This window comes from Pristis pectinata, chromosome 11 (assembly GCF_009764475.1).
Source record: "Pristis pectinata isolate sPriPec2 chromosome 11, sPriPec2.1.pri, whole genome shotgun sequence".
NCBI lineage: Eukaryota > Metazoa > Chordata > Chondrichthyes > Rhinopristiformes > Pristidae > Pristis > Pristis pectinata.
In genome coordinates this window covers 25,263,901-25,276,625 of record NC_067415.1, presented here as the reverse complement: position 1 = coordinate 25,276,625, position 12,725 = coordinate 25,263,901, and the positions used below count along the sequence as shown (strand labels likewise).

The following is a 12,725-nucleotide window of genomic DNA, read 5'->3' as shown; positions in this document are numbered from 1 at the left end:
AGTTGGACTTTAGTTGATTTAGGTCAGGGAACCACACCCCAGGAAGGATTATTTATCTCGGGGTGTAACACAGAATCACCAGAATAATACTGGGACCAAGTGAGGGCAAGTTGCATAGCCTTGTGTTCCTTGGAATGTAGGAGATGAGTGGTGATCTCATGCGAGTTATTGGAAAAAATTCTGAGGGAGAGTATTCATCTGCACCTGGAAAGGCAGGCAATAATCAAAATACAGTTTTGTTAGGGGGAGATTCCTTCTGACCAATTTGAATTTTTCAACAAGGTAACTAAATGCATTAATGAGGGCAGTGCGGTTGATGTAGTCCAAGTGGACTTAACACACTGCTTAAGTGCACGGTGGAGGCAGACACTTGTACAACATTTAAAAAGTAGCCAGACAAGAACTTGAATTGCCAACACATGACCAACATATGCACCAAATGCTGGTAAATGGGATTAGTAGAGATAGTTACTTGATGGTCAGCATGGATATGGTGGAATAAAGGGCCTGTGTCTGTGCTGTATGACGTTATGGCTCTATACTTGAGGTATTTATGGCAATTGAGAAACCTCCTCTGGTGGCAGAAGATACAGTAAGGGGCCATAATCTTAAAAATAGTCATAAGTTATTCAGGGGTGATGTCAAGAAAATAACTCTGATATCATGATAGGGGGAGATCTGGAAATCTTTCTGTACCCCTAAAATTAGCAATTGATATTATGGCAAAAAAACTTTAAAACTGAGATTGGTAGATTTTTAATTGGGACTATCTTTAAATGTTATTGGATTAGTACATTTGGATGATCTTAAGATGCAGATAGATCATCGTCCAAATGAAAGGCCCAATGTTAATTAGGTGTTTTCTGCCTAATCTTGCATATACCAAAGGAGTTACTATTGGAGGATGCTCATGAATGTGATACTAGAGTAATTCTGAGGTAATGGCCATTAGAATTTATGAGTCATTGTTAGATTTTATAACTTATTATCAAATCACATGATGTGGAGAAAAAGGTCAGCAGGACTGGGTAGTTAATTTGATTGGCAACCTGATTTAACTAAAATTTTAAAAGGTAAGCATCTGTAGATTCTAATATATGTTAAAGGATTTGCTGGAATGGTGTTATTGCATTAGAATAGCAATCATTTTGATTGTGATCCTAGCTCTAGAGTGGTAACACATTAGGGTTGGCTGGATGGTTGAGAGCCGAGGATGGGGTTTGCTGACAAAATAGCAGTCTTCTATGTGTGCTCACTCCTAAGCAAAATGTGTCTGGCAATATAAATCCATTAAGCCAAAACTGCTATCAATCTAGCAGTATTGGTCAGAGAAAGGATATGTAACTGTCTCATTTGGAAGTAAAGACCTGGCTTCCAAAGCTAGATGGAAAAGCATTGGGCCAAAACTTCTTTCTTTATCTAAAAGTTAGCATTATTATTTTATTGCTACTAATGAAATTCATTAGTAGCAATAAAATAATAATGGTTATGGTACATCATTTTTCTAGAGAACTTATATTAAATTAATGTGATAAGATGTCTTAATATAATTGTGAATTGAGCAATATTTGCAGAGTATGATTTCATCAATAGAGTAAATGTAAAATTTCCTCTTTCCAGCTTGGGAGTGGGAGTGCTTAATATGGGTTTTATTCGGCATGGACACATCAAACCCTATCTACCCAGGAAAACTCAGTTAAATACAGAAAGGATGGAGAACCAACAAATTCAGTTTCCTAATTTTCTATGCTCTTTACTCAGAAAACAAATGTTCCCACAGCACAGGTCACATCCAATAAGCCTAATGTATCTGGAGGTCCTGATAGGTTTTGCAAATCTGTATAATTTCTATATTTTACAGCAAAGTTTTCAACTTAATATTGCTACAAAATATAGTATCTTGTATAACAAAAATTTATGTTTCATCTCTTTTTTGCATACAAGGTGCTGATTGTTTGATGGGAGTATATCTATTCTTTGTTGGAATTTTCGATGTCAACTATCGTGGGGAGTACAACAAACATGCACATCGATGGATGGAAAGTGTCCAGTGTCGAATGATAGGATTTCTGGCCATGCTTTCTACAGAAGTTTCAGTTTTGCTATTGACTTACCTGAGTCTGGAGAAGTATGTGGTCATTGTCTTTCCATTCAGTAACATCAAGCCAGGAAAGCAACAGACTTTGATAATACTCATTTCCATTTGGCTTATTGGATTTATTATTGCTACAATTCCACTCTGGAATGAAGATACATTTGGAAATTACTATGGAAGAAATAGGGTTTGCTTTCCTCTTTATGCAGACCAAATTGAAAAGGATGCTGCAAAAGGCTATTCCATTGGAATATTCCTTGGTATGACTTTTTAAATATTTTCATAATTAATTTTTATTAATTAGACAAAGCCATTACTGAGACAGACGGCTATATATGATAGATAGATAATAAGAACAGGTGAAGTATTCCCAGAAATCCTTTGGTCTGCAAACTGATACTGTAGTACAAACTGAGGAAATGGTGCCTTGCCAGAGGTGTTATCTATCAGTTGAGATTTTAAACCATCATCCTCTTTGAACTTTTAGGTGGACATAAAAGATATTGTGGCACTACTGGAAGGAGAGCGGGAGAGTTCTCCTGGTGTTTTGGCCAACAGTTGTCTCTCAAGCAACAACACTAGGTGATTATTTAGTCATTTACCTCATTCTGTTTGTGCCTCTTGCTGTGCACAAATTAACTGATGCTTACTGTTCAGCTGTGGCTACATTTACTGAATGTGAAGCATTTTGGGGTATCCTTGATATAGGTGTTATATTAATGTAAATTCTTTTGTTCTTAACATGAAAACTCATGAACCCTGATACTTCACTCTGCAAATATTTATATAAAACTAGTTCACCAGCTGTGTGCCTCAGCAGCAGGGTAATATTACAAGTAGTTAGCATTGCTTGAAGCTAAAATATGAAAACAGGAAATGTTGGAAATAGTCAGCAGGTCAGGCAGCAACTGTAGAGAGAGAAACGAAGTTTCTTAAATGTTATTGAAGCTGTACTCATCCACGCAAGTGGAGAGTATTCCATCACACTTCCAACTTGTGCCTTGTAGATGGTGAACAGGCTTTGGGGAGTTAGAGGGGGCGAGTTACATGCTACAGGATTCCTAGCCATGTTGTGCGTATGGTTTCTCCAGTTCAGTTTCTGGTCAATGGTAACCCCTGGCATACTGATGGGGGGAATTCAGTGATGGTAATGCCGTTGAATGTCAGGTGGTGATAGCTGGATTTTCTCTTGTTGGATATTATCATTGCCTGAAACCAATCCCTTTTTGCATCCCTCTTTCCTCAACCTCTGCTGATTACAAGCTGAGGTAACCAGATAAATCTTACATTCCTTATCCTCCACTCACCACAATTTTACTTTTGTCACCTTCTCCTTTCAGATAGCGTGGAACTGCAGTCTGCGGTGGTGGTAGAAGAGTGGGACTCTTGGTGACTTAGGGTTGTATTTACTGGTGTAGCAGTCTGGTCAATCGTCATGGTCAGCCTGTCTGGAAAGAGTCAAGGTTGCCTTCTCCCTTCCTCCTCTTCCATGGTTACTTGCCATACAGCCAGATATGTCTGGCTGATGATGAGGTTCTACAGCATACCGCAGATCAGCACAAATCTTGCAGACAAATATTGGGAGCTGGCTCCTGCAGAACAATCTAAGAAGCATAAGTATTTTGCATGTTAGTGGTCCACTCCATCACAATTTAAATGGCAGTTTTTTTTTGTTTTATGAATGCTAACCAACTATGTGTGAGTTGTGCTACATTGTCTGCAGGCTATCCTTGTCATCCCAAAGTTACCATCATCAGCAATTAATTCATGGCTGAAGATGAGCTCCTCAACAGATTATATTTTTTATGGGTCCTTTGGATACTGAGTCCAGGAAGCATGTTGGTTGATGTCACATATGGTATTGGAAGCAGGGTTAATCACAATTGCTATGAGATGGTTGTAATTTCCTTTCTGACCTTTATCTGCAATCAAAGAGTGACAAAATATTTCAAGGTTGTCACACCTTCTCAAAGCTGTTTTGTATTTGTTGCTTTCTCTAAAGATTGTATTTATGAGACCATGCTTTGCACATTTACTGAATGCAAAGTGCCATCAGAAATTGGTCTTTCCTACGACTTCCTTCCCTTAGCTAATACTTGCAGTTAAGTGCCCTAAAAGAATTAAATTATCTATAGTTGGAATGTTGTAAAAGTCAGCATGGAAGGAATCTTTCTGTTCTTCTGTTTGTTTTCATTGTCCAACATTGATGTGTATTACTAATAATGCTGGTGAAAAATTTGTCTGCAGGCTATCCTTGTCACCCCAAAGTTACCATCATCATCAATTAATTCATGGTTGAGGATGATCTCCTCCACAGATTATATTTTTTATGGGTCCTTTGGAAACTGAGTCTAGGAAGCATTTTGGTTGATGTTACATATGGTATTAGAGGCAGGGTTAATTGCAGTTGCTATGAGACAATTGTAATTTACTTGCTGGCCTTTATCTGCAATAAAAATTTGTTGTCCATTTGGCTGCAAAAGCTCATGAGGCATTCATTAAAACCCATGGGGAGCTCAAATATATGGTGTGGCCTTGGTTCCAAAGCCACACCATATATTTGCCTGTTGCTTGCTGCCTTTCCTTTCTCATAGGTGTAGACACCATTTTCTTTTCTCAAATAGCCTTTATCTGCAATCTTTTCCTGCTGAAAGCAGTGATGTAGCTGACACACTTCAAGCAACAATTGCTGTGCTGCACTTGGACCTTTCACCTTTTGAGTAACCTAGTGGGGTATGGACATACCCGGCTCGAAGAAATATTTTTGCTTTTCAGCTGCTGGCAGATTGATGCTGGCAGATAGAATTATCATTTTGGGTGTGGTAAGATGGCCTTTGCTTGGGGGTTTGGGGCACCATTTCTAGGCCTATATATATGGAGAGAGAGAGTGATATATATATATATGTATATATATATATATATATATATATATATATAGATAGATAGATATAGATATAGATATAGATAGATATAGATATATATATAGATATAGATATATATAGATAAATATATATAGATATAGATATGTGAGAGAAAGAGAGAGAGAGAGAGAGAGAAGATGAGGTTCATAAAATGTTCTGCTCAGTTGTGGCACAACTGCCCAAAGTCCTTCACTAACCAGTCTAAGTCATATGCCAGATAGTTCTCTTGTGGTCACAACCTGCATGTAGTTTTTAACTGGTGACCACTTCAACTGCTTTTGTTACCATTTACAGGTTGGGGGGGGGGGGGTGCGAATAAAAGATCTCCTATAAAAGAAGACAGCTCTTAAGTTGCTAAGTGTCAGGGAGCTGTTGATCAACAATAGCTGCACAAAAACTTGTGGAAGTGTTCCTGTATCCAATGGCAAGAACAACTGATTTGACCTGGAGCTTGCACAGTCTTCATTCACCTTCTCATCTATTGAGAGGTAGCCCTACTCCTTTTGCTTACCATGCTGTTGAGGTCTTTGTAATGGACCATACATTTCCTGGTAACTCATTTATGACCTTACCACAACTGGTGACCATACCAGGATTGCAAAACCCCTGACTGTATCATTCTTAAACTCATCAGTAAATGCAAGTTTTGCCATCACAACAAACGGCCCAGGGAGTAGTTACCATTTGGTTTATTGTGGAAACTACTGCATAATGAACACATTATGAGAGCTGCCAGCTAGATATTGAGGAAATAGAGACATCTGCATTGACGTGCAGTTCTGCAAGGTGATGTGTATGCAGTCAATGACACCCTACATCATAAAGAAACCTGCTCCACTGGCTGCCTTCTAGCAAGAGGGAATGAAATGTGCACATTTTTATGTGTAAAGAAATTATCAATCTCCCTTATACAATCGTGATTGACAAACCCTGTGATGTTGCAATTATCCCTGGCTCCTAATTCCACACCATCACAGAGCTTCTCTTCTGTTCTTTCCTCTCTCACCTGTTGCATCACCTCCACCCTTTCTGTGTAGCTTTCATCTCTTTTTCCAGTTTTGGTGAAAGGTCATCTACCTGAAATATTAATTTTGTTGTTCTCCAGACATTCTGCCTAACTTGCTGAAAACATTTCCAATATTTTATTTTTTATTTCTGATTTTCAGGATCTCTGGTACTTTTGTATCATTTATGATTGGAAGCTTCTTTGAGGTTTAATTATGAGCCTTCAAAAATATTAGCTCTTGCAAAATACTATGTGCAAGAAGCATTACAGGCACTGAATAAACCCCATCCCATCTATTGTCTTTACTTTTGAGGAGATTCTCTCGGACCCCATAAAATGAAAATGAGTTCCAGGAGAATGCAATGATCACGTCACTCATGCCATAATATCTTTTATATGGCGCTATTAGCCAATCTCTGAAGATTCTGAGAGTAGGCATTTCACTAATGGGTTTGTCTTTGCTTCCTATCCCAAAGTCCCTGATACACCAAGTGAGTCATCGTGACTATAGCAATGCCTCCAGTGGAGCTTGCATGCTGTCCCTGTAACCATGAACTTACTCCCACATCCCAAAGACATGTTGGTTGGTAGGTTAACTGGCTACTGTAAGTTGCAGGTGGATATAGAATCTGAGCTGAATTGATGGGAATGTAAGGAGAACAAAATGTGATTAGTGTCTCATTAATGTAAATGTGTGCTTGATTGGCAGCGCAGACTCAATGGGCCAAAAAGCCTGTTTCTGTTTTGTATGGAATATCAGAGCAGTTAAATTCTATAAAATGCATTCACAGTTGATTATAACACACTCCGTGGAAGGTGTTTGAGCAGACCACAGCCACTTTTGAAAGTGCCTAGTCAAGTCTCCAAATGTCAGCAGTGTCCCTTTAAACAGCTAAAAATGCAGCAAAGTAGTATAATATGTGCTAGTTTCAGTGAGACTATTCAATGACAGTACAATTTATGTTGAGAAGGATGGAAGTGGGAATCATGTGAACAATTATACAAGTACATGCTTGACTGATGTCAGAAAAGTTTTGGGTGCAGTAATGTGAATAGTGCATGAAATACCAAGTCCAATTTCATGCCTGGCAAATTTTCTCATTGAAATGATCATCATTGTAATCTATGCCAGATAACGTTGAAAATTGAACCAGGAGGCACCTACAAAATGGATGGTTTGTGATCCAATTTACAGGCTAGTTGTTGACTTCTTTGCTAGGGGAAATATTTCATTCCTGACTCTCCATCTTCCTCTCATAATTTTGTATACTTTGGCTAAATTTTCCATTAGTTTATTTTGTTTCAAAGAAAGTAACTCCAGCCTTATAAATCTCTTCTCAGAGCTACAATTCTTCTGATCAGTCAACATCCTCATGAACTTCTTCTGTGCCTTCCCATTGCTATCACATACTTCCTGCGACCAGAACTGTACACAATACTCTAACTTAGCCGAAGTAGCATTTTATGTAATTCCAGCGTGGTCTCCCTTATCTAAACATCAACTATTAAAGGAAAGTATCCCGTAACTTTTCTTAATTACCTATGCTGCACCAGGGATCTGTCCACATTCAATCCAAGATGCTTCTGTTCCTCTAAACTTCCCAATATCCTACCATTGATTATGAATTCCCCTTCCTTGTTTGGCATCTCTATATGCATTATGTCAAAGTTCTCTGGATTGAATTCATTTGTCACTTTCTTGGCCACCTGACCAATCCATTGATATTTTTCAGTAGCCCCAATCTTCGTCCTCACTATTAATTGCAGTGAAACCTATGGTATGATCAGCAAACTTCTTGAACATGGCCCCCCACTTTTCAGCCCAGATTATTGACATGTCCCACAAAAAGCAAGTCCTGATCCCTTCAAAACTTCTATCATTTCATTTACTAAAATTCTCATCAATCATTACCTTAACCACTTTATTTGTGACTTAGAGGAACCAACTGGAGGGTCAGTGTGAAGGGCTGGGCAAGAAACTTGGGTCAGGTAAACAATGCAGCTGCTGCTTATGGTCAGAGTCAGGCAGGCATGCAATTGATGGGCTGAGCCCAACTGAGCAGATAGACAATCAGGCTGATAGATGGAGATTGTTCAGTAAGGTGTTTTTGCAGGGAATAGGGAGGTGTGGGGGTGGGCTACAGACCAGAAATGTTCAGGGAGGCATTGAGGTGGGGTTGGGAGCAAATTTTAAAAAACTATACGAAAGAGAATGTACATGGAAGACTCAGGCACTCCAGCAGCTGAGCAGTTATATCTAGGCTCCCTTTAATTATGAACTGACCCGTTAAGGCTTGCTATGGTATGTTAGGACTTCACAGTTGTGAATCTCATGTGCACAAACAATTTTATGTGGATGATAGCAAAGTGCACATTGCATGGCATTTATCATCACAGCACACATATAATGACCTCAGTGTCAACATAACTTACGCATGGACAACCACCAAACATTTATGGACACACAATTCTGATAATTTTTCTTTAGAAAATTTAATCATCTTCTGCACAAGAGTATTGCATTCCTCAATAAAATGTCTAGGTTGATAGTTTTGCCCACTCTTGACTTTGACTGTGTTCAGATCTAAACACTTGAAATTTCCCAGGATGCTTCAACATTATTCAGTCAGTTCCACTCAGAATAATACATTCCTGACACTTTCAAGTAGCTTTGTATCAAATCTGAAAAGCATAAGAGGTAATCTTTATATTAATTAATGTGGCTATTTCTAACTAAGCAAGCTGAATGAGAAAATGAGTGTACAAAGATGAGTATAATTTTCATTTTATATTTTTCACTCACAAAAAAATACTAAATTGAGGAAGAAACACTTGTATTTAAAGCTGTATAGGGAAATAATTCTACAGAATTGACTTTGTGTATTTTCTTTGTCTGTCAGACAGACTAAGCACACTAGTGTGCATGACTGATATTGATTTTATGTACACAATTTATCTGTAACTATCTTCACCTCATTGCATCTTTCCAGGGAAATTACCAAGTTTTCATAGAGAGAAGTCACTGGAATTTCTGTTTCCTCTGCTCTCTAAATAGATTTTTTTTCCTCACTAAATTACTGTATATATTGTTTATTGTGATTCATGCATCCTACCCCAGCTCCCACACATCAGCGGAAATGGTATTGTTAATAAACATTGTGTTATTTTCATGAACCTTTGGATCTCTCAAAATGCTTTACAACTAATGAGGTATTCTTGGAGTAACAAAGGCATGTGACTAGATATTTGTTCAGATCAATGTTCAATTTTCAATATAAAACTAGTTAAATTTTGAAGCCAGCCACATATTTGTTTTCATTCATAGATAAATCAAAAAGTTTAATGCTGATAAGACACGTTTCTGTTTTCAACATGTATAAGATAGGGTAAGACAGACAGAGGATATTGATCAGTAGATGGAATTGAAAAGAGTAGAGATTATGATGAGATGGAAGGTCTAAATGCAGCAATTGGAATTGCTACATTTAGTCCACCAGCAATTGGAAGAGAAATCGGTAAAGGAGAAAATAAGATTAATTTTTTTCCTAGCCATCTATGCAACTTTTGTGGCCTTTAATAGGTTGTATTCCCACTGACAATGCAACATTTCCCGATCAAAAGAGCAATAAGAGAACAGACAAAAAGAGAAGAGAGAAGCAAAGTGAAATGAGAGAAAAGGTGACCAAAGGAAACAGCAACATGAAGGCATTAGAGACATTTCAGGAAGTGGCAGAACTCATTTGCATTGCAAAAATGCATCAAATCTATGTTTATTTCCAACATACATTCCCATGAAATTGGCTGTGCATCCTTAGCTTACGATAAATAAACTTTCCAGCAGGACTGATCTGTGCAGCATGAGAGTTTCCATTACAGCTATGAAGATTATGAGCTATAAAGTGACATGAAAAAGAGCCTGAAATAGGTCACCTACTTATGTTTTGTATTCATAATGAGCAACAAATGAAAATAAATGATTAAGTTATATCCTTAGACAACATATTATTTCTTTCTTTTTCAGGCTTGAATCTGATTGCCTTCATCATAATTGTCTTCTCTTACTTCAGCATGTTTTATTCTATTCACAAAACTGGAATCCAGACACCAGAAATGAAAAGACATATTCGAAGTGAAGTTGCAGTGGCTTACAGATTTTTCTTCATAGTGCTCTCGAATGCTTTCTGTTGGATCCCAATTTTTCTCTTGAAAGTCCTTTCATTGATTCAGGTGGAGATTCCAGGTATCTCTTAACTGCAAAAGGGAGAATATGTGCTTAAATATAGAAAGATAATGTGAACTCTTAATGGTCACAAATATATTAATTTGCTATATTTGCATGCCCACATTTCTGGTTTACAATTTCTCTTATTCCAGAAAGTTGGCATATACAGTATACTACTTTAGCTGTGAACTATAACCATGCCGACTTCAGTGTTTCATCTTTTCAAGGAGGAAAGGGAAGCATGATTAACAGCTGAGATACTCTAACACATAGCACAGTATACTACACCACTGAATGGTCACTGTTTAAAAGTAAGGGGTTGCTCTTTTGAGACAAGGAATGAGTTGAAGCTTATCTCTCAGAGGGTTTTGAGCCTTTGGAACAGTTATTCCCCCAAAGGTGATGGAAGCAAAATTTTTGAATACTTTAAGGAAGAATTGGAAAGATTCTTTATAAGCAAGGAGGCTTATGTTTACTATTAATAGTCAGGAATGTGGAGTTGAGGTTAGAATCAGATCAGCCACAATCTTACTAAATGGTGAGCAGCCTCAAAAGGCCCAGTGGAACCCTGCAACTAAATCAGGTATTCATATGTTTTAAAAAGTCCGATCACTAAACAGTCAGTGGTTAATGTGCTGGGGTAGCTTTCCTTAAATTAGTTGTGGATCCTCTATCCACATGACATGCATATACAGAGAGGTCAGATAAATGGCGTGCAATGTAGATTTTGAAGCCACTTGGGCAAAGTTGTTCTGCACCATGAGGCACATGTACAGCAGGGCCTTGCACATCAAAACAAACCATACCGAAGGGTTGAAGCCTTCATTCAACATTAGTTAAAAGGCATCAAATCTTAACTGGTCAAGGAATCCAAGAGTCCATCATTTTCAAGATGTCCTTGAAATGGTTTGGCATGCAGGCCAACCATCGTATGACAGTTCTACCAAGCTCTCACCTCTGGTTCCTGATCCATTCTTTGACCGATAACTGATTCCAATACAACCATCTCTCTGATCAAATCAATTTCTTACTCCAGTCTATTCTTTATCTTCCACCATCCTCCCTCTGCTCTGCCCACTCTCCCCAGCCTTATCCACTCAACCACAAACCAGAGCTCAACTCACTTCCGCTGGGAGCTCCTGTATGGTGGGAACTATCAAATGGGAGATTGTTTTTTTGGAATGGTATGTTAAGTATAAATATCATACAATTATACATACAAGTGCCATCATTTAATGTGCTCATTGATTATTGGGGAGTTCCAATAGGGAAGCAATTATTTGGGGAGCACCTGTCCCTGCTCATTCCATCTTGTGCATGCTCCTGAATAGAGTAAAGATTTTTATATGCACAAAGTAGGCATGGCCTGTTCTATTATGCACTGTGCCTTGGGCCCTTGCACAGTGCAATTTCTTTCTGGGATGCATGCGAGTTGCAGGAACAAGGACACAGGGAGTCTTACAAACCAGGCAGGACCCCACATAGTATTCCGTTAAATCTAACTTTTCAGGCACATATAATTTCTACTCGAATAGATTTAATGGGTCTTTTAAAGGGGAAGAAATTGAAGTAGATTAAATATGAAAAAGGAAAAATAGAAAGAAAAGGGAAAAGGACAGGCAGTATTAAAACTTTATCAAATTTTTAAAATGCTTGGAGATATTTATCTCAGGTAGAGGTGGTTAATATTTAGTTGTAGCTGCTCTGGATATTTAAATAACATAATTACTACAATACTGAATGATTCAGAACTGATGTGAAATTTTAGAAAATCAATTTTCTTTTCCCCCTGGGCCAGCAAGTCACCAAAGGACCAAAGGCATGTTCTTTGTGCAATGAAACATGACGTAGGCCATTCAGGGCCACAGCCAATGCTCCTGGCAGTAAGTCACCAGGGAGGTCTCCAAGAACTTGAGTGCAGACTATAGATGCCTGCAGAGAACAGAGTAAATGCCTGTACTCTGTCTGCCTGCTCCCATGTTGCTATTATTTTTAATGGGATCTTACCTTTGGGCCACAAGTCATTCCATTTGTAATAGCACATGAGGATAGTGTAATAAGAGCATTCAATTCATTCTGCCAAAAGCTGCAGCTGATTCTCTGTGAAATATCTACCAAATTGTTCAATTAACTCCAGCCATGCAGATGGTACCCCCAATTAGTACAGCAATTGCATCAGATATATAGGGAGTAATCATTCCAGGAAGTGCCCTGACAAATTTCTGGAGTGGTGCAAAATAATTCAGAAACAGTCAGGCATAACACTGAAAATATTAGGGCTACATTGTTGAATTTCTAGGCCAACATTACGGCATTATTCTTCATATTCACACAGCTTGTTCAACTGTGCTGCCACAAGAAAAGTTTGATTAATGTGTCTGTCGTCTTCTTACCAACTTTGTTTATCTACCTAGGATGTAGAATATAAGTGCAAGTCTTTCTTCTAAAGTTATTCATTGATATAGATTGCACCAGAACCAC

At 38.2% G+C, this 12,725-nt stretch overlaps 1 protein-coding gene across 1 annotated transcript in view; it reads left to right on the top strand.

The window, feature by feature from the left end:
• The window catches only part of LOC127576144 (relaxin receptor 2-like), a 68,865-nt gene that overhangs the window by 53,988 nt on the left and 2,152 nt on the right, over positions 1-12,725 (top strand). The window contains exons 16-17 of the mRNA XM_052026531.1: positions 1,945-2,355; positions 10,044-10,262. Coding sequence (XP_051882491.1) covers positions 1,945-2,355; positions 10,044-10,262 — 630 coding nt within the window. The remainder of the gene's footprint in view (positions 1-1,944; positions 2,356-10,043; positions 10,263-12,725) is intronic.